The 27,732-nt window shown below is 37.2% G+C and overlaps 1 protein-coding gene across 1 annotated transcript; it reads right to left on the reverse strand.

The window, feature by feature from the left end:
* Nucleotides 1-3,698: 3,698 nt before the first annotated feature.
* On the reverse strand, nucleotides 3,699-26,585 carry Glipr1l1 (GLIPR1 like 1). The gene is made up of 5 exons (XM_006974436.4): nucleotides 26,268-26,585; nucleotides 24,615-24,857; nucleotides 12,726-12,826; nucleotides 11,596-11,681; nucleotides 3,699-3,838 (listed from the first exon to the last, which is right to left on the reverse strand). Exons 1-5 carry the CDS (start codon nucleotides 26,460-26,462, stop codon nucleotides 3,759-3,761), a joined length of 705 nt encoding a protein of 234 aa, XP_006974498.2. The 5' UTR covers nucleotides 26,463-26,585; the 3' UTR covers nucleotides 3,699-3,758.
* Nucleotides 26,586-27,732: the final 1,147 nt, after the last annotated feature.

Below are 27,732 nucleotides of genomic sequence, written 5' to 3' on the forward strand. Positions count from 1 at the left end.
CCCAACTGAGATACCTTGTAATTGTGCAAAGGGAAATAGTCATTCTTCCCGTGTTACTGACGGGCATCCGGCTCACTTTAAAAAAAAAAAATTTTTTTTCTTATCTATTGAGTTGTGAGTGTTTTTATTGTTGTCTTTGTTAGGGACAGAAGATTCTCTTTAAGTCTTATCCAAAAACACCTAAAAGGAATTGTCAAAAATTATCTTTGATTCACAAGATGAAAAGCAGTAAACCGACACAAGATGATTTCAGCCGTGCCTTTATTCATTCAGTGTATATGGCGAGACAGCATATTAAATGGTTGAGAAGGACCAGCAGACAAGACACAGGCCTTCTTCTCAAATGTGAATAAGACAATTTTATATTTGGACAATATTTTGACACTTGCATGGACCCCATTTATCAGGCATGGTCTCTAATGTAATAAGGGCTGGTGATGGTCATACCCTTCTGACCAATTTTATAGGCAAGCCTCCATCTCCTGGGGAGCTCATGCCATTCCTGGGCATCTCCCTTATCCTGACAAATGTTTCTTTAATACTTCCCATCAGTTACAGCCCATGAGGCTATAAAAGCTGAGCAAAGTAGAAATAAGTCTATCCAGTGCTACAAATAATTTATTAAACAGTGAATTATAATGCAGTTGTAAACATTGTTTTAAATTCATCTCACCAAATTTGTCTATCACTATTTTAAATAGTTGTAAAATATGAACTTAGTCAGATAATATCTTTATTAAACACTTATCATTTGTATCTCCTCAAACAGTTGGAGAATCGTTATGTGTTTGTGGGGGCAGTCAAGTAATTTGTCTAAAGCAATCTTGCCATTAATTCTTGAAGGCAATTTTTTTTTTTGGTTTTTCGAGACAGGGTTTCTCTGTGTAGCTTTGCGCCTTTCCTGGAACTCACTTGGTAGCCCAGGCTGGCCTCGAACTCACAGAGATCCACCTGGCTCTGCCTCCCGAGTGCTGGGATTAAAGGCGTGCGCCACCACCGCCCGGCTGGCAATTTTTTAAGGTATTTCTTAACAAAAGATAGGCTCTCTAAGAGGAAATTTGTAGGTGGAGAAGTACAGATATATCCCATGTGATCTCTGTCCTTTCAAAACATGAAGGCTTCTCCATTATCATCATCCTTCATTGGAGCTAAGCATGATGGTATATTCCTATAATGTCAGGACTAAGGAGTCTAAGGCAGGGAAATTATGAATTTTAGACTAGCCTGGGCCACACAGCAAGTTCAGACCAGGTTGGGCTGCATGGTGAGCCTCTATCTCAAAGCAACAAAATGAAAAAGCTTCCCCAACCCCACTTTCATTAAGAATTCTCCGTTTCCTACCCAAAATAAAACAATACAAACCAAATTCACTAGTTTGTATATTTGTTACAATTGATGAGCCCATGGTGGCATGTTACTATCCAGATTTCACAGTTCGTATTAAGGTTCATTTTGGATGCAATACATTCTATGGATTTGGGTAAATGTGTAATGATTCATCATTGCATATTATACACCATTAAAATTAATGATTTTGCTACCACACAGAGGAATTTCTGTGCTCAGGAATTTCTCCATGCCATCTACCTCTCTTTCCCTTCAACATCTTGCCAAACACTCTTTTTACAATTGACCTTTTCAAGAATGTTGTACAGTTGAAGTCATGCAATGTGTAAGCTGGTCACACAACACCTTTCTTGCAGTGTTACACTGAAATTTCCTCCACGTCCTTTGATGGTTTGATAGCTCATTTCTTTTTGACACAGTAATATTCCATTTTTTTCAGTGTACATATTTATTCCTTTATCAATTGAAGGAAAGACATACGGGTTTCTTCCAAGTTTGAGCCATTATAAACAAAGCTGCTGCAAACATGTGCTTGAAGACTTTTGTATGGAAATGATGTTCAACTCTTGCAGGCAAAACAAAGGGACATGCTTATTGCTCATATGGCAGGAGTGTGCTCAAGATTGTTCATTATATTATATTATTATTAATTATTACTGTTTATGTGTCTCTGCATTTGAGCATTTGTGCCATGTATAGGTCAGAGGACAACTTTGAGATGTCATTTCTCCCTTTCCACCCTTACGTGAACTGGAATTCAGGTCACCAGGCTTGCGTTCAGGTCACCATGCTTCTGCAGCAGGTACCACGACCTGATCAGTTTGATTGATTGGAAATTGGTGTACTACTTTGCAGTGTGTTTGGACCCTGTGCTTTCCAGCCAGGGTTGAATGAGAATTTCTGCTGTTTCACATCGTTTGTTCCCATGTGGTGTTGTCAGTTTCTGGAGGTTTTTAATAGGTGTGTGGAATTGTTACATTTAGTCTCCTTTCCCTGTTGATTTACAAAGTACTGTGCCTTTTTATATGCTTTTTTTCCTTTTATTGAGGCAAAGGTCTTTGGTTTCTTTTTTTTCCAAATGAGTTTAGCATTAATTCTTGAGTTTGAAGGGGCTTTTGCATATTATGCAAGTATGATTTTGAAAGTATTTTATCTTTTTCCTGCTTTTTGTCAGCAACTTAGGAGTCTTTTTAATTTATGAGGTATAGCTTATCTCAGTTCTTCCTGTCACGGATCATGCCTTTGGTGTTGTGTGCAAAATTCACTACCTAATAGGTTGAGTTGGGAAGTGTGTCCTTCTGTGTCTTGTACAGATGGCTGTAGACCACTGTTGTAATAGCACTCTTTTTTGTTTGTTTTGTTTTGTTTTGTTTTCAAGACAGGGTCGCCCTGTGTAGCCCTGGCTGCCCTGGAACTCACTCTGTAGACCAGGCTGGCTTCAAACTCAGAGATTCAGCAGCCTCTGCCTATGTATAATAGCATTCTTCAGTATTTGTAAATTTTACAAATGAGTTTATCTGGGCCTGATGCTTTCTGTTTGGGAAATTAATTGATAATTTCTTCAATTTATTTAACAAGCATATGCCTATTCAGATTTTCTATTTCTTCTTGTAGAAGTTTAATTTGGCTACTAAAATTTTATGAAAACTAGAAAATTTAAAAATATATCTTTTGTGTTCATTTAATGAGATAAAACAAGGAATAACATTAAAAATACACAAATGTATGATTTTGTTCTCTTCATAGTAGGAATATGCTTGAACTTTGTTGACTCTTTTTATCAGTCTTTCCTATTTCCTTTACTTCTTTTTTGGTGTATGTGTATTCACATGTGTCTGGATGTACATGTGTGGTGCATGTGCATGTTTGTTGGCCCAAGGATGACATAGGATGTCTTCCTGTATTGCTCTCCACCTTCAATGTTGAGGCAGGGTCTCTCAGTTAAACTCCTAGCTTGCTGATTGAAGTGTAGCTAGCCAGCCTGATCTCAGAGTCCTTTGTCTCTACCTCCCACGTGGTGGGTTTAGGAGGACTGACACACCTACCCCAGCACCCATGGGTGATGAGGCTCTGAACTTTGGTCTTCACATGTGTACATACCCACACAGACATACATCCATGTGCATTATCAGCAAACAACCTTGAAAATAAAAACACAAGCTTAACTTTATTCCACTGCTTTCCAATTTCTATACTAATATTTATCTATCTATCTATCTATCTATCTATCTATCTATCTATCTATCTATCTATCTATCTACACTTTTGAATTGAAATGTAGGCATTGAAGTTAAATCTCAGACAAGAATATAGAAGATGTAATGGAGAACTAAACAGAACTTGAGTCCTAATTAGTCAGAAAATAGTCTTTATTGTAGCATTTAAAAATTTCTTCTGAATAGAAATAACAATTAAAGTATTCTATGAAGAATAAAACCTAGCATGAGTAGATGGCATGCTCTCTGCTGAGCTGCTCTCCCAATACGGTGACCTGTCAATAAAATACAACAATTAAAAGCTCCATTTAATTTCCAAAAGAAAAAATAACTGAAATATTTTTTGTGTACTCTCATGTATAATTTATGGAGGTTTAATGAAAGAAAAACTACATAAAATGAAAACTATTGATTGTTTTTTCTACCTTTTAAAGTAAGGAAATCAAGTCAGAAATGATTCTTGATCTTAAAAACCCAAAACTTTCAAGACTTACTGGACTTAAAATCTTTACAGTGTTGCCCAACAATAGTATCTTGCCAACACATATTTCTAGAATGCCTCTTGTGTTAGATGCATAAGTATCTAAAATAGCCAAAACCACAGAAAAACAGCTTTCTTTTGGTACTCTACCATGTCCAGTTTAAGTTTCTGAGGAAAGTTCAATTCTTTTATGTGAAGTTTTAAATATAATTTTCATTGCTACCCCAAATTCATTGTTCCAACATCTAAATTTTCTCCCCAGTTTTGAATTTTAATAGCATCCTATGTGTATTCGAAATTCATTCTTTTCGTTTGTTCCCTACCCCTGATGTTCCCTACCTCTGCTCACTGATGTATTTTCATTCACTTCCTACCATGTACTGTGATTTTAAGCTTTGGACATAATGGTTTGTGTGAGCCCAGCTGAGAGACCAGTTCCCACATTTTATAACAGGGTACTCTTGAGGAGTGAGGGATAAGAGATATTAGATAGAAGGACAGAGGGGAGAGAAACAGAATCACAGGATAGCCTCGGGAGGGCCTGGATCATTATCCACTGGCCCCTTCTGTCCCTTCTAAAGGGCCTTTTACAGAAATGCACACATGGTGGTGAAGCCATCCTCTACTACAGCTCTTCAGGGGAAAGCAAGCTCAGATCTCACTAGGAAACCTTTGAGGGCCTCCATAACTCCCCCTTCTTGATATAGTAAAGGGCCCCTCGGGCCCCTCAGATAGACTGTGCTTGTATTAGGTTATTCTTCTTGATTAATTTTACATATATACATTCAGGAAGCTATCAAGAAGTTGCCCATCTTTGGCTACCAGCCTCTGGAAAGAGGGGCTACAGAGCCTAACTCAGCTCTAGGCCTAGGTCCCCACTAAAAGCTTGCAAACATCCACAGCGATCTCCATAGCTGCCACATCTCTCGGTAAAGGAGTGGAGGATAATAAAGATGGGATATCCTTTTTGGAATGGGTCTAAGATGACTACATCAGTCTTAGCTTCACTAAGCCCTTTTCTTCTGAACAGAAACAGAGAAGGAGTGGAAGCTTCTAGGAAGAAGACAGAAAAGCTTCCCTACTTATAACACCTTCACTTAAGTTTTCTAGGGGCCACTGACACCATAAAATTATATTTTGAGCTATCATAAAAAGTGTTCAAATATAACTGAAGGTAAGAGTAATAGAAACAGTTCTCGTATGAATATCACCATACACTTTTTACAAACTTACATTCAACATTTACATTTTTTACATTCAATATTTACACTTTTTACAAACTTACATTCAACATATTTACAAGTAGCCTGAATATTACTATACATATTTACACTTTTTACAAACATATTCAAAAGGAAACTCTATAGAACTATTTTACAAACTATCTAAAAAATCTCTTAACAGAACTGAAGTATATTCAAAAGTAAACTCTATAGGACTACTTTACAAACTTTAACAAACATCTAGAAGAGATCTCTTAATTGAACTATTTATGTTATCTTCCAATAAGACAGAGAGTTCACAAATCATGAGTAATTACCTACTGAGCTACTGATAAGCTCTTAGAAAAAAACTTCCTCTGCAGCTATTAGGCCTCTGGAGGAGTGTCATTGGAGTTGACATTCCTCTATTCCACTCTCCTCACCAAACTCAGGCAGCCAGCAAGCTTCTGAGGATACAGTTTCCCACTTCTTAATTTTTTAAAGCTGCATCATAAGATTGCCATGAGCTCTTTTAATGATGCCAATGTTTACTTTGGCTTCATGGCCAATAGGAAACTAATTCTGATGGTACAGTGGTGATGCCAGCAGAGTGAAGAGTTTTATTTCATCCACATCCACCTTAGGGAAAATTTTTTCCCTGCTGCTCAGGGCATAGATGTAAGCTGTCCACAGGCCAAAAGCTTCCACAGGAATCTTTTTCTGCCTGTTTTCTTCTATAGTATTTTTTCATGACTCTGATTCTTCCCAGTTTGTGTTTATAGTCCCATAGCTGGAAAATCAAGGACATAGCTCCTCTGTCTTGTTGCTTATTTTATTCTACCTTACCCTAAGTTTCTTTTTACCCAATATTCCTAATTCTACTCTTATACTAAATTTCTTCTTACACTATATTTCTGTATTCTATCTTACATTTTTCCTTAATTCTCATAGATAGAAATTAAGAGAGAGAAAATAAGAAAGAAACCTAGATAGAGAGAGATACTCGATGCAGCCTCGCTTTTAACTTTGGCATTCAGCCACTTTACTTTCACTCCCAAGAATTAAATGCCATCACCTTTATTTTTAATTCATTATCAGGCATTTCCCCCTTACACCTGCAACACCCCCTAACACTCCTTTGAACAAGTCCCTGTCCCTGTTCCTGGCACCATCTGTGTGAGCCCAGCTGGGAGACCAGCTCCCACATTCTACAACAGGACACTTGAGGAGTGAGGGATAAGAGACATTAGATGGAAGGATATAGGGGAGAGAAATAGAAACACAGGATAGCCTCAGGAGGGCCTGGATCATTATCCAGTCCCTTCTTTCTCTTCTAAAGGGCCTTTTATAGGAATGCCAAAGGGTGGAGCAAAAAGACCTCCCCCTAGCACAGCCAAATGCAGACCCTTCCAATCACCTGGTAACCACAGACATGGTGGTCAAGCAATCCTCTAATGCAGCTCTGCTGGGTGAAGCAAGCTCAGATCTCACTAAGAAACCTTTGTGGGCCTCTACAATTTTTATTAGAAAAGAGAAAACAGTGAAGGAAAAGTTCTTATTAATTTTTAAATGGAATAAATAAAAGGACCAACAGTGGTCATTTCAGAATGCTAAGCACTATGAAGAGTATGTATTGGGTCAATAAAATATGATTAGGGAATTCTAATAACAGCTAATATTTGTTGATGCCCTCAACAAATATTTTTTTGCTTTGTGTTCTTATCGCTTTGTATGATTTATGATATTTAATCCACTTAATCACTCCTCAAGTTAAGTTGTCTGGCTCCAACACCTACACATTTAAACAATACCAATATTCCTGTCTTAAAAAAAGCCAACTGAGAGAAATGTTTATTAATAAAGACTAACCAATAGGAAAAGGAAAAGAAAACACATCAGAAGTCACAGGGCTTAGATTGAATGTAACTACAGACAAAGCAGTTCAAAACCAGAGTATCTAATGGTATTTGTGGTAGTTGGAATGTAATTGCTCCCCATAAGCTCAAAGGGAAAGGTTCTATTAGGAGGTGTGACTTTTTGGAGGATGTGTGTCACTGTGGAGGTGGGCTTTAAGGGCTCCTGTATGCTCAAGCCACACCCAGTGAGGCAGTCCACTTCTTGTTGCCTTCTGATCAAGATGTAGCCAGTGAGGCATCTGCTTTGAAATGCAAAACCACTACTGTGAACATTTCAAAACTTAACTAAAATCTCCATAAACACCCTAATCACTATTTTCAATGCAAGTTGTCCATGTGATAATATTTCTCTCCAAATATATCATTTTTTAAAGATTTTATTTTTTATTGTGTGTCTATGTTTATGACTGAGAGTAGGTTTGTGCAGGTAACCTCAGAGGCCAGAGAATAGGTTTGTGCAGGTAACCTCGAGGCCAGAAGAGTGTATTGGATACTTGGGAACTGGAGGTCCAAACAATAGTGAGGCTGCCTGGGTACTGCAAACTGAACCTAGATCCTCTGAAAGAGCAGTACACATGTTTAACCAATGAGCTACCTCTACAGTCCTCAATTTATAACTTCATACTAATTTTTAAGTGAGCATGAAAGTCCAGTTTCTCTCTAAATCCAATGTGCTTACCAGAGTTGATTGTATGTGATGCATAGTTTTCTTCAAAATGAATTTGCAAAACCAGAGTCAAGAACAGTCAAATAATTTCTGAATGATATGGAAAAAGACAAAGATGGAGAAATATCTCCCAGTCGGATATCAAACCTTAATGTGCTCTCTGCCCACACACTATATGGTTCAATAATACATCCTCTTTGTTACTGGCTATTTAGGTCTCTGGTTGGAGTAGTTTGTGACAGACAAAGGCTCTGCTCAGGCACAACTGTGACATCTAAATCACATGCAAAAAAACAAAACAAAAAAAAAACCAACAACAAAAAAAACAATATTGAGGAGCACAAGAAAATGACTGGAGAAGCAGACTGGAGGAATGTGGATCTCATGGGAGGAGACCCACAGAGAGATGAGCTGAAACAATACTGTATTCACCTGGGGTCTACGTGTTGATTCTGGGCTCAAGATTCAGGCTACAAAATCTAGATTTTTGTTTTTGTTATCCAGAGGCTGTTGCCTGGCCAGAGAAAAACCAGTAGTGCTTTTATTAGCATTGCAGTGTTAGACAGACCGAATTAGAGAACAGAGAGCTCAAGATCTGGGTGAAAGGACAAGGGGAGGGACACAATCTTTTTTCTTTTCTTATTTATTGTGTATACAGTGTTCTGTCTGCACACATCCCTACAGGCCAGAAGAGGGCGCCATTTCTCATTACAGATGGTTGTGAGCCACCATGTGGTTGCTGGGAATTGAACTCAGGACCTTTGGAAGAGCAAGCAGTGCTCTGAACCTCTGAGCCATCTCTCCAGTCCCAAGGGATATAAAAATCTTAAGAGATGCCCATATTATTCTCAGGTGACTTGTTCAGTTGTGAGGGGGTGAAAAAAAGAAAAGGTTAGATGGCTAGGCTAAAGTGCTCTTGAGAGCAAACTTTTCAGCATGCTAGGACAGTGGGCATTCAGAGAGTGACAGGAAAGAACATGTGACCAGAGACCCCTGGAAGCTGGCGAAGCAAAGGTGAACGAAGCCTTGTATCAATTGTAGCCCAGATTTAACTAGATTTTTCTTTGGATTAAGTGACACAACCATAAATCTCTCTTCTCAGCATCGTGAACCATTTCTGTCTTGCTCCTGTTCAGCTAATTTTTAATTAAAAATTGACTAGGCACAGCAAGTGTTCCTAAGACGTCCTGTGAAATAAACCTCTCTAACATTGTGTGTTCAAACACTGTGTGTGGTGGCGTACCCCTGTAATTTTACCATGTGAAAGAGAGAGGCAGATAGGTCAAAGAGTTGAAGTTATCTTTTGCTACACAGCACGTTCCAGGCTAGCCTGAGCTACATGAGACTCTGCTTCAAAATAACCAACAGTAACTAACTAAACAAATAAATAAAACCTTAATGGCTTAAACCTCAAATAATTATTTCCCACAATTATCTAAGTTGGGAATCATTAGGGTTCAATATCATGACTGTGTTTACATAAAGCTCTTTTGGCATTGGAACAGGAAATGGTGTCTCTACTTCCAATACCTTTCTCAGCGTCATTCCCAGTAAGAGTGTGAATTCCTTTCTATACTAAGGGGCTTCCAATAGAGCAAAAGGCTAAAGCTTTTGGTTTCTTGTGGGTTAGCCAAAGAACTAGAAAATCTTTACTCAAGGGGAATACAGTTACTCTCCGATTCTGGATGCTGGAAACTCATCATATCTGCAAAGATAATTCACCTCATACCAACAGACAGAGCATATTACGAACAGCAGAAACAGTCTTAGACTTACACACAGCTCTATGGTGATATGGATACTGGCTTTGGGGAAGGAAGTTTAATATTGGGAGTGGTGATAAAGGAGCTTAGCGTTGATTTCAAAGAAAGAATAGTGAAAAGGATGGTGAGAGAGGGCAGCAGCTAGGTGGTGCTACCTTTTTAGTTGTATGGTTTGGGAGAAGGTTTTTTCCTTCTCTAATACAAAGCAACTGAGCAGTTGAAGGAAAGGAATAATCTGATCTTATTTTCTTTGTATAAAGCAAGATATATATATATATATGCATATATATGTTGTATGTATATATAATGTGCATATATACACATGTACAGATATATAATACACATACACATATATACACACCTATGAAGAGAAATAGGAATCAGCATTGATGCTGGCAAAAAGCGTTAGCAATTTGGGTACTGGGCAGGAAGGAGAAGTGGAAGAAAGGTGGATGGATTGTTGTTATCTTTAAATTCTTTTGACTAGAAAATATGAGGCAAAGATCTCATTACTTTAAAAAAACTGCCTTTTAATTAAATCTGAACTATGAGATAATTTCAAATGTATTTTAAAATAAAATATCATTTCAATGGAGACTAATTCAGAACTCATCAGCTGGGGAGTTTGGTGAATTACCATCAAGCCTATACTTCTTGCTTTCTGTGCATTGGGCTAGGAAGTCTTTAGTCATCTTTATCCAGTTGATTATTCATTTTCCTTCAAAGGTAACCATCACAACAACTATAAACGCAAAGTGATTTTTATAGATATAATCCCAAATATAAATAGAATAATTTCAAAAGCACTGGGATGGGGATGTGGCTCACTTGGTCCAGTGCTTGCCTACAATGCATTTTGATCCTTGCGCCAGTATAAAACAGGTGTGGTTGTTCATATCTGTAATCCCAGCATTCAGGAGGCAAAGGCAGGAAGGTCAGGAACTGAAGATTGTTGTTGGCTGCATAGTGAGAGGAACTCGTAGGAATGAGAGTAGTTTGACAGGGGTGAGAGGGAGAATGCAGGGATGTAGAATAATCAGAATGGATTATATAGAGTATGAAGCTGTGAAACAGCAAAATTAATAAAAAAGGTGATGATGGAAAAGAAACATGTTTTTAATCACAATTCTGGTGGAGACTGGTGTTTACCTCTAAATGACTCACTATTAGAGTAATAACAAGCAAATGACCATGGTTATAAGCATGTGCAAATAATCATTTCAACCAGCAGCTACTTTGAGCACAGCCACAAACTAGATCTCAGTTGTATTTAATTTGTTTTTGTCTTTTTACTTGAAAGGGGAAATATCAGTGGAGGGGGTTGTTGTGGAATATTATTTTAAGATGTGTTACATTCATTTGTGTTGTGGAACATTTGTTTTAATGATGCAAAGATGTGTTGCATTCTTTTATGTTGCATTTGTTTAACTCTGTGAAGCTGTGTTACTTTGCCTGTTGAAAACACCTGATTGGTCTAATAAAGAGCTCAGTGGCCCGTATTGAGACAGGAGAAAAGATAGGTGGGGCTCGCAGGCAGAGAGAATAAATAGGAGGAGAAATTTGGGAAGAGAAGATCGAGGAACAAGAATGAGGAGGACATCAGGGTCCAGGCACCCAGCTACACAGCAAGCCACAGAGTAAGAAGTAAAGAAAGGTATATAGAAATAGAGAAAGAGAGATGGAATAATTTAAGAAAAGCTGGCTAGAAACAAGCCAAGCTAAGGCCAGGCATTCATAAGAAAGATTAAGCCTCCCTGTGTGATTTATTTAGGATCTGGATGGCTGGCCACCAAAGTAGTGGGATAAAAAAAACCCAAGTACAAGGGACAATCATCCAAACTAAATATATTTATATATAATTTATGGTGAATGCTTTATATTCTTATAGAAACAACCAAGTCACCTAGAAATCAAAAACAGATGGGGCAAGAAATAAAAAAAAATGAAATTATGAGAACACTAAGATCTAAATATGATGTTACTATTTTTCCCTTTTTGCTTACGGCAGAGCTTATCTTTGCAGTTATTTGTGGGACACTTGGAGCAGGATTCTCCTTTTATGTAAGGACTGGTATTGTTCTCATTTCCTCTGCAAAAACAGAGAACATTCATGAGCCAATGATGCTCTTTACCTTTTCTAGATCTACATTTATGCAAGCTGTTTCTGTCTTTCAATAAGTCACACGCTAGAAAGAACAGGAGCAACAGCTGTTGTTCAACAGAAGACTCATTTCCTATGTACTAAGAAACCATCAACACTTCCCCTTCATTTCCTTTCCTTCGTTCCCTCCCTTTTCTTTTTCTTCCCTTCCTTTGTCTTTCTCTCCTTCTTTCCTCTCTTCTCCAATCCCTTCTCTCCCCTTCTTCCTTTCCAAAAGCTTGAATTGTAAGAAAGTGATATTGTCCTCTAGTGATTTTCATCTTTCTAGCATGTGACTTACTGAAAGGTGTAAAGATGACTGTTGGGTGTCTGACTCAGTCCCTCTTGAGCATGTTTTCTGAGACAGTCTCTCATGGACCCTGTGGCTCAGTGACTGGTTTAATTGTCTGAGCCGGCAAGCACCAGGGATCTTCCTGACTCTGCCTATTTGGTACTGGCAGTTCTGGTATTATAGGTAAGCCTGCCTTGCTTGGCCTTTTATGTGTGTGCTGGGGACCAAACTCAGGTCCTTATGACTCAAGACAACCATCTTACTGACTGAGTCATCTTCCCAGTCTTTACTTTTTAAACTTTAGAAACAATTTCTATCATTTCTATTCTTATGTTGAAGTAGTTCATGAGAGGAAAGGCTTTTCATTTAGGCAATACTTGTCACCATCCTATTTTGACTTTTAAAATTAGTTTTGCAGAGGGAGGCTTCATCAAAAATACTCAAGGGTCTAGTATAAGATTCTGTCTTGTAGACATTTGAGTTTGGTTGTTGTTTTGTTTCATTTTGAGACAGGGTCTCTTTATGTAGTACTGGCTGGCTTGAAACTCATTATGTAGATTAGGCTGGCCTGGACCTCACAGAGATACAACTACCCCGCCTCCTGGGTGAGGAATGAAAGGTGTGCTCCATCACACCCAACTTTGTAAATATTTGTTATCAACTTAGAACATTATTATTTTTTTTTTTGCAAATTAACTTACCGTGGTGAATAATTACAAAAAAATAGCGCAGTTGAAGATCCCATCAGATTAGGACAGTTTGAAAGTGCACATCCAACTTTAACTGAATTGGCCCAAACTAACTATAAGAAGAGGAATTAAGACACAACATGTTAAAGCAATCCATGTACATAATTCATTATCAGGGTATGTAAAATATTAAATATATGTATATATATGTCTATTACATTTTTCCTAATATCTAACACATTAAGTTACATTTTTATTAATGGGCCTTTCATAAGGTCAATCTAAATAATTTTCTTTCAGATATAATTATCATAAACCAAAAGGATAACTTAATAATGAAACCATAATATAATACATTGGTAAAAGCATAATTTCTTCTAGATAACTTAGAAAACATATTTTAATTCTCTCCATGGGCATATTACAAGAAACATCAAAATCAGGCTGGGAATGAAAACAATTTTCTTTTTAGTTAGGAAAAAGTGTTGCTAATTTGACTGTGAATTTTAAAGTTCACAGCTTTAAATATAATTTTACCTTTGTTAAGTCACAAGATAGGTATGGATTAAGAATGTACAAAGTTTATTTAAATGGTCAATGATAAGAGTGGCAAATTTTAATATGATTTAAGATGTAAGGAAAACTAATTTTAAAAGAAGCATTGTGTGCAAAACAGACCATAAGAAAGAGCTAAAGAGACAATGAACATTTCCAATTCCTTGTGTCAATGACAGAATTTAATATCTCCTATTCTCCAAACTAAAAGAGAAGGAGATATTTCATGGATATCCCTTGGGAAAGAAATAATCTAAGAACAATTTGAGCAGACTTTCTAACTTTTTACACTTTATAGTTTCATTACCAAAATGAATGAAACTATTTCACAGTTTGAGATATTATTCACTTTTTTTTTCATGGCTGAAATACATGTAATTCATTATTTTACTAAAGACATTTGAATGGATCTTTGGTTGCCTGAGAGACAGCACAGCTCAGGAAAAGGCATGGTTAGCTGAGGACTAAGAGATGAACTTTGCTTCTCACCACATACCTGGCTCAGAGTGGCAGATCACTTCTGAGCTATAAAAATAAGATTAGGCTAATTAGTAATTATTTTGAATATTTAAAAAGCTTTTGAGACAGAACAACTGCAAGTGTATATATTTTTAAGAGCTAGTTAGAGTCTGGTTTATTAATATCTATACTACAAATTCTATTTGTATACAAATACAATTTGCTCATTGTATTTGTGTGTGTTATGTGTGTGGTGTTCGCTCATGTGTATTTTTCTGTGAATGGGTTTCTGCATGCATGGAAGCAAGAATATGTTAGGTTCCTGCTTTATTGTTCTCTATCATATTCTCTGGAAAGAATGTCTCTCATTAAGCCTTCTGAAGGCTATCTGGTCAGAGAGCCTAAGGGATTGATCCTCCTCTCTCTGCTGTGCTTCCCCCCAAATTCCTGCCAGTGCTGGAGTTATAGTCACATGCATGACATTGCCCAGGTTTTTACATTGGTTCTGGGGATTCGGGGGAAAAAAAAATCCTTATGCTTGCACATCAAAGTACTCTTAAATATTGATCCATCTCCCCAGCACTGCTTAGTATTTAAATTGTGATATTTTTAGTTTTGAGCCTAGTGAACATATATTGATAGTGTATAGCTTTACAGTGCGGTTCTCTTATGATCCCAATTAGTCTTATCATTAAAAACAAGGAATCAGATATCAGGGTGAAAGCTGAAAAATCTGAGAAGCAGAGCAGCAGCCACTAGAGACCTATTACCTCTATCAATCCTCTGACCAAAAAGGGCCAACCCCTATTTCCACCCCAATTTATCTCTCCTGTCTTGATCGAGCCGTGTCCCTTCCGGGCTCCTGTCTGCACAGACATCCAGACCTCTGTGGTTAACTAGTGGCTAGCTCCACCCTCTGATCTCCAGGCAAGCTTTATTTGTGAGAACACAATAGAAATATCACATATTCCCCCATTTTTGTCTAAATAAAAAGTGAAGGTTTTAACTAACATAGAAAAAGTATATACAATAAGCATGATAACTATATACAAATATATACAGGTAATAATTACATTATCAATGGCTAGTCCATTAGCATTTGACAAATTCAGAGAAAATACTCCATTATCTGTCCTATCTTGGTGAGTCCAAAGTGTTGTACCTAATTCACTTTCTATCCTAATTTTCATTACCAATCCAAAACTATCCTTTTATACTTTTATACCTTATACAATTAGCTTTATATACTTTACACCTCTATTTGTGAGTTTCTTTCCTGAGTCTGGTAACAAGGAAAACTATAACTATAACAACTATCTAGTCCTCAACTTCATCAGAGACCTGAGAAGGATATAATATTACATGAGTAAACAGGAAATGTAGAGAAAACAACTTCCAAAAATAAGAAATGAAAGAAGCAGCTGGCTGCCTGGACAGTCACCCAAGGTTCCTCTGCAACATTGGGGCATCCATTTTCAGCCTGCATGCCTAGAATATCCGACAGACTTTTTTGTGAAGCAGGATTTTTGAAGGATTGTCCCCCTTGTCTGGGCAAAGTTCTTCAGTAACTTTCTTTTGTATCCTGCTTGTCCAATTTGGACAGCATACAGTCAGCAGTTGAGGCAAGGGCAGATTTTTCTTGCCCAGTGGCTAACTTTTGTCACAAAGAAATATGGTTTTTCTTTGATGCCCATCATCTGAAGTAATCTGGTGTTGCCTGGACATATATCTCTCATTGTCATAAAAAAAGAACTTTATGCTATTAAAACATCTTAAATGACACATTCTGTAGCTCTCTGAAGTGTTTGAAGATCGCCTGTCTATCTAAAATATATTTCTGTTTGACCTGGAAACATATCTAACACAACTACAAGTTGATTTTTTTTTTCTTGGTGGCTGGAGAGACAGCCGTGGGTGCTGGGAACCGAACTCTTATATTTTTGATTGTGAGCCTAGCCTTTAATGGCTGAGCCATCTCTCCAGCCCATCAAGTTGATTTTAATAAGTGACTAACTACTAACCTGCATTTCTTTATTATCTTAAATAGTTTGTAATAATAACTTTCAAGGACTAGAAATTTACATTACATTGTTAGGTGAGCTGTATAGGTACAATGCCTTGAACAAGAGTAGAAATGTGTGAACAGTATATTCTAACCAAAATAAGCTTAAATTTGTATCAATGTACAAGAATCCATATCAATGTAATATATTTAAAACTAGTAGTTGCTGTTTTGTTTTATAAGTAGATTTAATAATCTACCTTCTTATCCTATAATTTCTTTAACATATATACAGTATAACAAAAATAACCACAATTCCGTATCAATATATAAGACTCCAAGCCAACATAAAATATTTAAAACTAGTAGATTTTTTTATTTTATAAGTAAATTCAATAATCTACCTTTTTATCCTATTTCTATATCCTCCCTTTTTCTTTTTAGAACAAGATCCCTGAATCTAATCTCCTTTGTTCAGCTTTTTCTCTGGCTCTACCAATAACAACATATAACTAAGCACCCTAAATGATGACAAATATTCATAACCCAAACTGAACAACCAAAAACCACCCACCCCACCTCTTGGGAATGTGGGCACTACATTCTCAAAATTACTTCCAGCTGTCTGGGGGTGATGGCATCTTTAGGGGACCCTGAAAAAAGTTGGGATAATTGTCAAGTTTTGGGAGAGCTAGCTATATCATTTGTTGTTCAGTCTCTGTATAATGGGAAAGTGCAGGGCTTGTGACAAGTCATGGTTAAATAGTCTGTGAGGCTGGAACATCTCAGCTAGCCACCTTGAAATTGTTCTGAGTGGTTTGTGTCCAGAGCCAATATTTAAATGGCATTAGTCAGCTTAGTGGCATTGTCATATTCCAGGTAGAATCGTCATTGTGGGACCCCATCCTCCTTTTGGAGAGACTTGCTGTTAGGCATGGTCATGGTTCACTGCAGAAAACTTAAATATTTTAAATGTTATATGCAGCAGATCTCAAAGAGATTAAAGGACCATAATCTGTTATATACAGCCCGAGTACAAAAACTTAATTCCTAGTTACCTGATAGAGACAAACCCAAAATCAGGTACAGGAAGCTAGATGAAGCCCTTTTCTAGAATTAGTACTCTATATGACCATTAATATCAGGACAAAAAGTTTATCATATCTATACACATATTACAAATTTTGATATAATATTCATACTTTAATAAAAGTTTTAAAAAATCAAAATAAAAGCAAAGGATCACGAGATTAGTGGCAATAGAAGAGTTCCTTAATTTTTTTTTTCTGTCCCATATCAGGTGGCTTTTGTGACATAAAAAAGAGATTTGGATTTTCCTTTTAACAAGTGTGCTTGGGTTTAGAGAAGGAGAGAGCCATGTTCCAACTCCAAAGCAGCTTTAATTATTTTTCAGAGCTGAGGACCGAACCCTGGGCCTTGTGCTTGCTAGGCAAGCACTCTTCCACTGAGCTAAATCCCCAACCCCCAGCTTTAATTTTTAATTGAACTGAGACTACAAAAAGACCACTTGCATTATGTGTCTGTAGAGAACAGCAGAAACACACAATTGGAGAGATATATGAAATTTTATCCTGTTCGAAATGTGATATCCTAATGAGCCAATTTATTCCTTTTCTTGGGACATTTTTCTTTGGATGATTCATCCTTTTTCTTCAGCTGTCTCATTTGTCAAGTGGTCTTCAGATTCCTTAGCTAGTTGCCTTCATTCTCCTGGAAAGACAAAGAAATAACCTTGCCCCAACCCTAACTTTGGGGAGTTTCCATTTTGGCAAGTTATATCTGATCAAATGAAAAACATTTGTTAGTCTTATAAGTTAGCTTAGTTTGAAAGGTCATGCTGGTTGATGAACTATCACCTCTTCTAATTAAGAAGTCTCTCTTTTTCAAATCTATTCTTTATCAATTTTGATGGTATTCATAGTTTTTCTTCTCCTGTGGAAACAGAAACAAAACCTCTTCCCCAATGTAACACATATCCTGGTTTCATTCTGAGGTCAGCACATCTTTAAAGTATACAACTGATTTAATTCAGTAGTTTTTTTTTTTTTAAATTATCCAATGTCTCTCCATAGCTGTCACTCCTTTCTTATTTGCATTTAGAAAATTTAAAGTTAACCAAACATTATGTAATCTATCTCTCGGGGTCTTTATTATCACTTTCTGTTTATTAAGCTTATATTTTGGAGTTTGATTAGATCTTTCTATAACTGCTTGTCCTGTAGGATTGTGTGGTATACCTGTATTATGTTTTATGGTGTAATATCCAAAAAGTCTTTTTTTTACTAGAGACATATGCTGGAGCATTGTCAGTCTTAATTTGCACAGGTATTCCCATGATGGCCATGACTTTGAATAAATGTGTAATTACAGAATCAGGCTTTTCAGAACTCAAAGCAGTTGCCCATTGAAATCCTCAATATGTATCTGTGGTATGGGGTACATGTTTTAATTTTCCAAAAATTGCACAATGAAACACATCTATTTTGCCAAATTTTTCTTTGAGTACCCTTTGGGTTACTTCCTGCAGTAGCGGAGCTTGATTATACAAGAAACAAGTAGGACATGTCTTTATAATTTCCCTGGCTTGTTGCCAAGTGATGGAAAAATCCCTTTTCAAATCCTTGCTATTGACATGGTGTTTTTATGAAATTCTGAGGCCTCCAGCACATTTCCTATTCATAACTGATCAATTTCATTATTACCTTATGCTAGGGGGCCTGGCAGACCTATATGGGATCAGATATGTATGTATGTATATATATATATATATATATATATATATATATATATATATATATAGGATTATTCCTATTCCTGATTATTTCTTGTATTGGAATAAATAATGAAATCAATTCTGTATCATTTGGAATAAATTCAGCAGTTTGAATATGTAAAACAACTCTTTCTGCATATTGAGACTCAGTATTATATTAAGAGGTTCTGGAAAATCTAATAATACCATGAAAATAGCATAGAATTCTGACTTTGAACAGAATCATTAAGGCTTTGAGCCACTTTATTCAAATTTTCTGATTTATAACCTGCATTTCCTGGTTTGTCTGCATCAGGATAGAATGTAGGGGCTCCAGAAATTGGTGTTCCCCATCCAATGTGAGGAAGGATCTAGTTAGTTCTCCTTATGAATTGAAGACTCTTGCTTTTGGGATATCTGTTGTTAATCTCTCCCCCGAAATTACTGCCAACTCTCTTTTCCAATGTTCACTTTCTGCTCATAAAGAGGAAATTTCAGCATTAGTAAAAGGCGCAATGATTTGTTGTGTCCATTCCTGTCAATTGACGAAGTCTTAATTTTCCTTTTAGAATCAACTCAGAAAATTTTTCCACATATGTCTTTAATTTTTTTTACTCTGTTTGTGTGGCAAAATAGCCATTCTAAGATATTATCTTCCCTCTGCATTAAAATCCCTGTAGGGGAATGTGTAGAGGGTAAAATAACCAGGATGCAATCAAAACGCTGGATCCAAACTATCCACATGTGCATCCTATAATTTCTTTTCCATCAAAGCCAATTCTCTCTCAGCTTCAGCTGATAATTCTCTTGGACTATTTAAGTCCTTGTCACTTTTAAAGGTTTGAAGCAAATTACTCAGTTCCTTAGTTGTTATCCAATAGTGGACCATAAATAGGTAATGTCTCCCAGCAATTTTTGAAAGTCATTAAGAGTCTACAATTGATCTCTCCTGATTTGTACCTTTTGGGCCTGAATTTTTTGTAAACCTATTTTATATCCTAAGAAATGAATAGAATCTCCTTTTTGTATTTTTTTCAGGAGCAATTTGTAATTCCTAACAAGGCAAAATTTTCTTTACTTCTTAATACATTTTCTTTAAAGTATCTATATTTAAATCAGCTGGTAAGATATCATCCATATAAAGGTAAATTATAGATGGAGGAAACTGTACATGATTCATTTCCAATGGCTGTTATAAAAATATTGGTACTAGGTGGGCCTGTTTAACATCCCTTGTGGGAGGATCTTTCATTGATATCTCTTAACAGGCTGAGAATTATTATAAGAAGCACCGTGAAGGTAAATTTTTCTCTATCCTTTTCTTTTATAGTGAAGGAATAGTCTTTTAAATCAATAACTATAATAGACTATACTTTAGGTAATAGAGAAGTCAGGGGAAATCGAGACTGTAAGGAGCCCATTGGTTGAATCACCTTATTAACAGCTCTTACATCTGCTACCATTCTCCATTTTTGAAATTTCTTTTTAATAACAAATATAGGAGAATTCCAAGGATTGGTTAATTCCTTAATATTAAGAGATTACCTTGAATCTCAGGAGAGACCTTTAGCTTTGGACTTTTAATTAGTGTTGAGATAGGGGATTTTGAAGTTGTAATAAGTCCATTTTGTATTGTGAGATGACCACAAATCTATGGGGTCCAGGGAGTTGAATGTGGTGATCTGAATAAGAATGGCCCTTATAGGTTTATATATTTGAATACTTAGTCCCCAGTTGGTGGGACTATTTGGGAAGGATTAGGAGGTATGGTGTTTTTTGAGGAGGCATGTTACTGGGGATAAATTTTGAGATTTCCAAAGCCCAAGCCATTCCCAGTTAGCTAGCTTTCTGCCTTATGTTTTTGTGAATGAGTTGTGAGCTCTCAGCTACTGTTCCAGTGCCATGCTTACCTGCCATATTCCCTGCCATGATGGTCATGGACTCTAACCTTCAGAAAACACAGTCCCCTTTTTAAACTCTTTCTTCAAAAAGAAAGAAAGAAGAAAGAGAGAGAACATAAATAAATGGCTTAATGATGCAATTTCAACATTTAGAAAAACTAAGAGCCAACCAAACCCAAACAACCAGATAGCCAGCTATAATAAAAATCAAAGCTGAAGTTAATGAGATAGAAATAAAGAAAATAATACAAAGAGTCAACAAATGTTAGAGCTATAGTTCTTTGAGGACATAAACAACATTGACAGTCACTTGGCCCAACTAACCAAAAGAAAGAAAGAGGGACCCAAATGAACAGAATCACAAATGAACAGGGAAACATTACAATTTAGAATATTATAAGGGAATACTTTAAAAACTTGTGCTTCATTAAATTGGAAAAATATAAAAGAAATGGATGAATTTCTAGATTTAGCCAAATCACAAATGTTAAACTAAGAAGAGATCAACAATCTATACAGGCCCATCACATATAAAGAAATTGAAACCAGACAGAAAAGCCTTCCATCTAAAAAAGTCCAGGTGGGTTCCAAGCAGAATTCTACTAGACTTTCAAAGAAGATCTAGGCTAATCATTCTCAAACTAAAAAATAAACAAACAAACAATAACAAAACAGAAGGAATATTTTCAAACTACTTCTATGAAGCCATTACCAATGTGATATCAAAACCAGGCAAAACAAAACCCACCAACAACATAAAAGAAAATATGCCTGATGAACATAGATACAAAAATATTCAACAAAATACCTGAGAACCAAATGCAGACACACAATAACAAAAAAATTTCTACTGTGCGATGGTGGCACATGCCTTTAATCCCAGCACTCGGGAGGCAGAGGCAGGCAGATCTCTGTGAGTTCAAGGTCAGCCTGGTCTACAAAGTGAGTTCTAGGAAAGGCACAAAGCTACACAGAGAAACCCTGTCTCAAAAAACAAACAAACAAACAAACAAAAAACAAAAACAAAAAACCAACCAAACAAACAAAATAATTCCTTATGGTCCTTAAGGGTGGTGGTGGTGGGTGGCACACATTTCTGGGGTTGGAGATTTAGCTCAGAGTTAGAGTGCTTGCCTAGCAAGCACAAGGCCCTGGGATCGGTCCTCAGCTCTGGAAACAAAACAAAACAAAACAAAAAAATTCTAACATGACCAGAATTGCTCCATCCTGGAAATGCTGGGATAGTTCAACACACACACAAGCCTGTAAGTGTAATATAGCACATAAATGGACTTAAAGATAAAGATGATAGGATCATCTTAAAGATGAAGTAAAAGCTTTTGACAAAAATCCAGCATGCCTTCATAATATACAAATACTAGAATAAGATTAAAGGGTACCTACCTCAACATAGTAAGAGGTATAAATGAGAAACCTACAGCCAACATCATCTTAAACGGAGAAAAATTTAGCAAAAAAACTGAAATCAGGAATGAGACATGGATGTCCACCTTCCCCTCTGCTTTACAACAGTGTGTTCAAAGCACTAGCAGGAGCAGTAAGAGAAGAGAAGGAAATTAAAGGGAAGCCAACAGGGAAAGAAGATGTCAAACAATCCTATTTGCAGATGGCATGATATTAAACAAGAGAGATCTCAAAATTTCTGCTAGAAAATTTCAGCAAAGTGTCAGGACACAAAATGAGCATGGACAAATCAACAGCTTTCCTATATACCAACAACAAACTTGTGGAGAAGGAGACCGTGAACCTCCTCTAGTCACAATAGTCTCAAAGAAAATAAAATATTTAGGAATAAACTTAACCAAGGAAGAGAAAGACCTCTGCAGTGAAACTTTCCACATCTGAAGAAAGAGAGAGACACACACAAGAATGCAAGAATATGGAAAGAGACTCCATGCTCATGATTGGTGGAGTTAGTGTTGTAACAATGGCTACTCTACCAAAGGCAATTTACAGATTTGGTGTATGCTCATTCAAAATCCCCATCTTACTCTTCAAATAAAATATAACAATAACTTTTCTAAAATTCGTAAGGACCCATAAAAGACCCTGGATAGCCAAATTAATTCTGAGCAAAAAGACTGCTGGAGGGAGTACCATTCAATATCTCAAGATAATAAAACAAGCCTCAGCCATAATAATAAAAAACTATAAGGGACATATATACCTTGGCAGCAACCAAGAGTTCTCTAATTGTACTTAAGATGCTATCAACAAGAAATGTTGAGAGCTGCTGGTAGCAAAAGGCCATGGGAGTATATAGTAGGTGACAACTAGTGTTCAAAGGTCAACCTATCAGAACCAAGGGTTCTGGTAGAGGACCAAGCTATCACACAAGTCTTGTTGGAGATATTGCCTTTTTAATGAATTGGTTGTTTCTTGTAAACTTCTTGAGCAATAACAGCTATGATATCTCCCCATTACCATGCATTTTCATAAAATGTGTATATGTAATATCATGATTACATCTCAATCATACAGGTACATATATCTATGGGTGGTCAGGAGATGACCTGTCATTTAGCTGTGTAATTTTGATATATAGAAAATATGGCAGGATACATTTCATAGACAAATCCATTGTCCCATGAGACTGTAGACACTTAAAGCCTGCTTTGTTCCATTTGCTCAGACTAACACAGAAAATAATAATCTGTCCTTAGTCTAACACAAACTGCATGCATTTAATTCAGTTTTACCTCAGGGGAAATGCAACCTAGACTAAAGGCTTTTGTAATTAGACTGTAAGTTTAAAACTTTACGGTTATGCACAAGGCTAGAGTTGCAGGTGTCCACCAAGGCTACGAACACAAACCACCCTAAGAAAATCCTGCCAATTCTTCACTTGCCAAGTCTGCTGACAAAAAGTTATGTCTCAGAGTTTGTCACACTGGGTGGACACTGTACCCCCTCCTTCTGGTTCTGAGACCTTGGAACCTTGTGTTACCATGGTAATGGCTCTGCTCCTTATTGCCTATTTAGGGAATGTGCTATGACTCGAGGGTTTTGAAACTTTTCTCAGGATTGCAAGGAGTCTCCTGTTAAGAGTTGTATGGATAGTCAGGCAAGAGAGGAGCTAAGAATGGGAGCTGAAAAGAAGCTGTAGATTTAGAGAAACAGGAAAACAAGGAGAGAATAGCAGAGAGATCAGGAGGCTTACTTAGAACAATGAAATGATGGACTGAAAGGGCACGGTGTGCATAGATTTATTCTTACCCTCAGATAAGTAGATTTCCTAGCTGGTTGTATATTCATCCTTGGACTCTGGGAGAAAGCTCTTTGGGGGCAGTCATCCAAAATGCTTTCGTCAAATAAGGAAATCATGTATGTTACTGGAAACCTAGTCAGCTACCTAGAGAGTGAAGTCATGGATCTTGGAAGAGAACCTATATCGGTAAGTAATTAATATTATACATATTCTCATAATGAATTGTTTACAAGGATTGTTTTAATATGATACTTCTTAATTCCTTTTCTTATAGGTAGTTTGGGCCAATTCACTTAGAATTGGATGTGCAATTTCAAATTGTCCTAATCTGGGAAGCTCAACTGGGCTATTTGTATGTAATTATTCACCACCATAAGTTAACTTGCTAAAATGAAAAAAAATTCTGGGGTTGGGGATTTAGCTCAGTGGTAGAGTGCTTGCTTAGCAATTGCAAGGCCCTGGGTTTGATCCTCAGCTCAAAAAAAATTTTTTTTTCTAAGGGGATCACAAATATTTATAAAGCTGGGTGTGGTAGAGTACACCTTTCATTCCAGCACTCAGGAGGCAGAAGCATCCTGTGAGGTCCAGGCCAGCCTGGTCTACATAATGAGTTCCAGGCAAGTCAGTGCTACAGAGAGACACTGTCTCAAAAGAAAGCAAAACAACAACAACAACAAAATCCAGATGTTAAAAACAAAATCTTATGCTAGACCCTAAAGTATTTTTGATGCAGCCTCCCTCTGCAAAACTAATTTTAAAAGTGAAAACAGAATGGTGACAAGTGTTGCCTAAATGAAAAGTCTCTCCGGTCATGAACTATTTCAACATAAGAAGAGAAATGATAGAAATTTGTGGTGATATATTTGCATACCTGAAGATCAGAGAACAGAACAAGCCACTAGACTAAACATAAAGGGCAGGAAGTGGTGGCACACGCCTTTAGTCCCAATACTTGTCAAGTAACAACCTGTCAAGTACGTACCTGTGTATAATGGCCACAAGATTTAGAACAGGTCATAGTCTCAAAATTATAATATTGACTTTCATTATACCAAAAAGAAATAGCTTCCTTTGGTGTAATTTCTATTTTACCTAAATACATATTTTCTCCAAGAAAGTCATAACCCTCAACACATCCATATCGGTTTGTTAAACAGGGATTATGGGAATATTTGCAGTTTTTACTCCATGATTTGGCCAGTTTTGCAAATTCCTTTTCCCAAATCTGAAAAAATAGAATAATATTTAAATTGATTAGTACATATTTATTTATAATAAAATGAATCTAATAAGTGTGGTAAATTAAATTTTAGTTAATTATAGCTTTTTTAAAGACATCATTTAAAAAAAAGTATTTGTTGTTTTAGTGATTTCTTGTACTATAATCAAATACCTGAAACAAACAGCTTAAAGAAGTTACTTTGAAATCACCACTTTCAGAGAGTTCAGGACATGGTGGTCACTTGGTGCCATGTTTCTGGACCCATCATGAGGCAAACACCAGGAACTTCTTCATGGTGAACAGGAAGCAGTCAACACAGGAAGTGGCCAGGTCAAGGCCAGGGGCCCTCCCCAACCCAGTCTCTGCAGAGACTAACAATGGCACTCCAAACTAACCTGTCCTGGGTAAATCAAACAAACGGTATCACTCTAACACTAAAGGTCTCCACTCAACTTCTTGCAATAGTTTTGTTTTGTTTTGATATTATTTTCCTGCTTCAACTTCTTCTTTTATATCATGACTAACCACTTACTTTTCTACCTAGATGTCCTGGTTAGATTTCTTTGTCAACTTGATACAAGCTAGAGAAATCTAAGGTAAGGAACCTCAAAAGTTCAAATGCATTCACCAGACTGCCTGGAGCAAGTGTGTAGGCCTGGATGTTCTGCATGAAGGACTGATGTAAGAGTGCCCAGGCTACAGGGCAAGAGTTCCTGGGTGGATTAAGAAAGCAAGCTGTGCACAGCGCGGGAAGAAAATCTGTAAGCAGCGTTTCTTTATGGCTTCTGCTTCAATTCCTGCCTAAAGATTCTTGCCTTGGGTCCCTGCCCTGAGGTCCCCTCATGAAGGGTTCTAAAGTGTGTGGTAAAAAAACAAAAACCAAAACCCTTTCTTTTCCCAAGTTGATTTTGGTGATAATGTTTTTTTTAAGCAATAAAACCCAAATGAAGGCACCAGACATCACCATGTGTGTTAACTACTCAGGGCTTTCTTCCTATGTGGAACTAGTGCCAGTCACTGTCTTCTGGCTGGTTGGACTCACACCTGTTTTCTCGGCCTTCATTGTTCCCTAGATCTGCATTACCACTACCAACAAGCCCTCTCAATAACCCTTTTCATGGCCTCTTGATCTAAGAGAGCTCTTTAACTGGTGCCCCTCTTAGTCCACATGGGCAATGGAAGTAGATAACATTTCAGCGGTCCTTGATGCCCTTCAAATGTTACTTATTCTTGTTTCTCTAAAACAGAGAATTCCTGCCTGGCTCTGGGGTAGAAATTCTTTGCCTAATTTAATTCATTGGGGAATCCTATGAAATGCAGCTAAAAGACAAAAAGAACAGACAGACGATTGATGAGCCAGCCCTCTCCTGCTTACACTAGATCTTCTAGATAGCACGCCGGTCCCTTTCTCACCAGGTAATTCATATTGGCTGCCGGGGGGTTGACCTTTCTTCGAAGTTCATTATGGACGTCGACAACCTCGTGTATAAATTTTGGGTCATAGATAGATGGCACCCTGGGGGGATTGATCGATGCCTTGGAAAGTTTGCTGGCTACCAAACATAGACCTAATGTCCAGAAACAATTAAGTTTCTTCATCGGGACCATGGAAAGATGTAGAGGACACCCTACTGAATACACCAGAACAGGGATCACCCTCTACACAGGCTCTGCCTTCTGATTAGACTGGTCTTCTGTGTAGTGATCAGAAGACTGCTTCCCTGGCTTCAGTGTTGCCATGGAGACTGATGCACACAGAGTTCTGAGCCACTCCTTAAATTCTCAGGGAAAGCCTGAGGCGCCCTCTGGTGCACAGTTCTAACCAACCCACTTGCTTTCTGAAGAGCTAATCTCAGCATGGAAAGTCTGGATTGTGAAAGGGGATGGTACAGGGTGCTGAGGAGGGGTCAGGTTGACCCATGCAAACAAAATACCTCGACTTTGCTGCACATACTGGAGCAGTCGGTTTTATCACTGTACTCAGGAGATGGAGTCAGGAAGTGTGAGTATGAGGCCAGCCTGATCTACTCATCGACTTCCGGGCTAGTCAAGGGTTGAGACCCTGTTAGGATGGAGGCAAAAGAGCAAATAATTTATGAGTTTCATAGACTCTGTTTCCATGCTTAGGTTTTTTATTCTTTTAAATTTATAAGCTGCATATTATTTTATTCCTTTTTTCAGAAACCGGGAACATAGACTAGGCAACCAGTAATCCCGTGGCAACCTATAACATTCACTTATTACTTTGTCAAACATTTAGGATTTTTCTTCTGAGTGATTATCTGGGAAAATGAAATTATTATAGGCATGTGGGAAATTATAGCCAAATAGTTTCTTCTGCTAAAAACGTCTTCCCTTCTGATAATTTGGAACCTCCCTATTGTACAAATACTAGCAGATTCTAGATCATCTGTCTTCTGAAGACTAGGTCTTTGAGTGGAGTATGTTGCTTGTTCACCTTCCCAAAAAGCAAATATAAGTCACCATCGTTTGGCTTACTGTTTAAAGTATATTTGTCAGTCACTGTTAATCACTCATCAACCTGAACATTTCTGTAACATCTAACCACACTTTGCAGTGTTTCTGGTGAATATCTGCAATTCTCAGGTTGTTTCATTTCATACTTAGGTTATTTATCGTGCCAAATATACAGTTTACACTCACCGAATGTTCTGTTTCAGTCAATCAGCCTAGCCAGAAAAACAAATAGCTAAAAATCTTATTTGATGAAACAAGTTACCTGTTTTTTTTTTCTACAGCAGAAGGCAGAAATTAAGTTTATGAGATAAAAATAGAAACCAAACAAACACAAACAAGAACAATAAATCAGAGGACCGAAATAATTTCTATGGAGGGAGAGAGGACACGTTTCTGATTT

This window comes from Peromyscus maniculatus, chromosome 18, assembly GCF_049852395.1.
Source record: "Peromyscus maniculatus bairdii isolate BWxNUB_F1_BW_parent chromosome 18, HU_Pman_BW_mat_3.1, whole genome shotgun sequence".
Lineage (NCBI taxonomy): Eukaryota > Metazoa > Chordata > Mammalia > Rodentia > Cricetidae > Peromyscus > Peromyscus maniculatus.

Bases quoted from the DNA above. Each gene is read 5' to 3' on its own strand.
- Glipr1l1 (XM_006974436.4), bottom strand. From the start codon at position 26,462: ATGGTCCCGATGAAGAAACTTAATTGTTTCTGGACATTAGGTCTATGT. The intron at 12,827-24,614 runs GTACGTACTTGA...CTCTTCTTATAG, and splicing joins CTTGTGGCCATTATACACAG to TTAGTTTGGGCCAATTCAGT. The intron at 11,682-12,725 runs GTAAGTTAATTT...CTGTTTTTGCAG, and splicing joins TTTTGTAATTATTCACCACG to AGGAAATGAGAACAATACCA.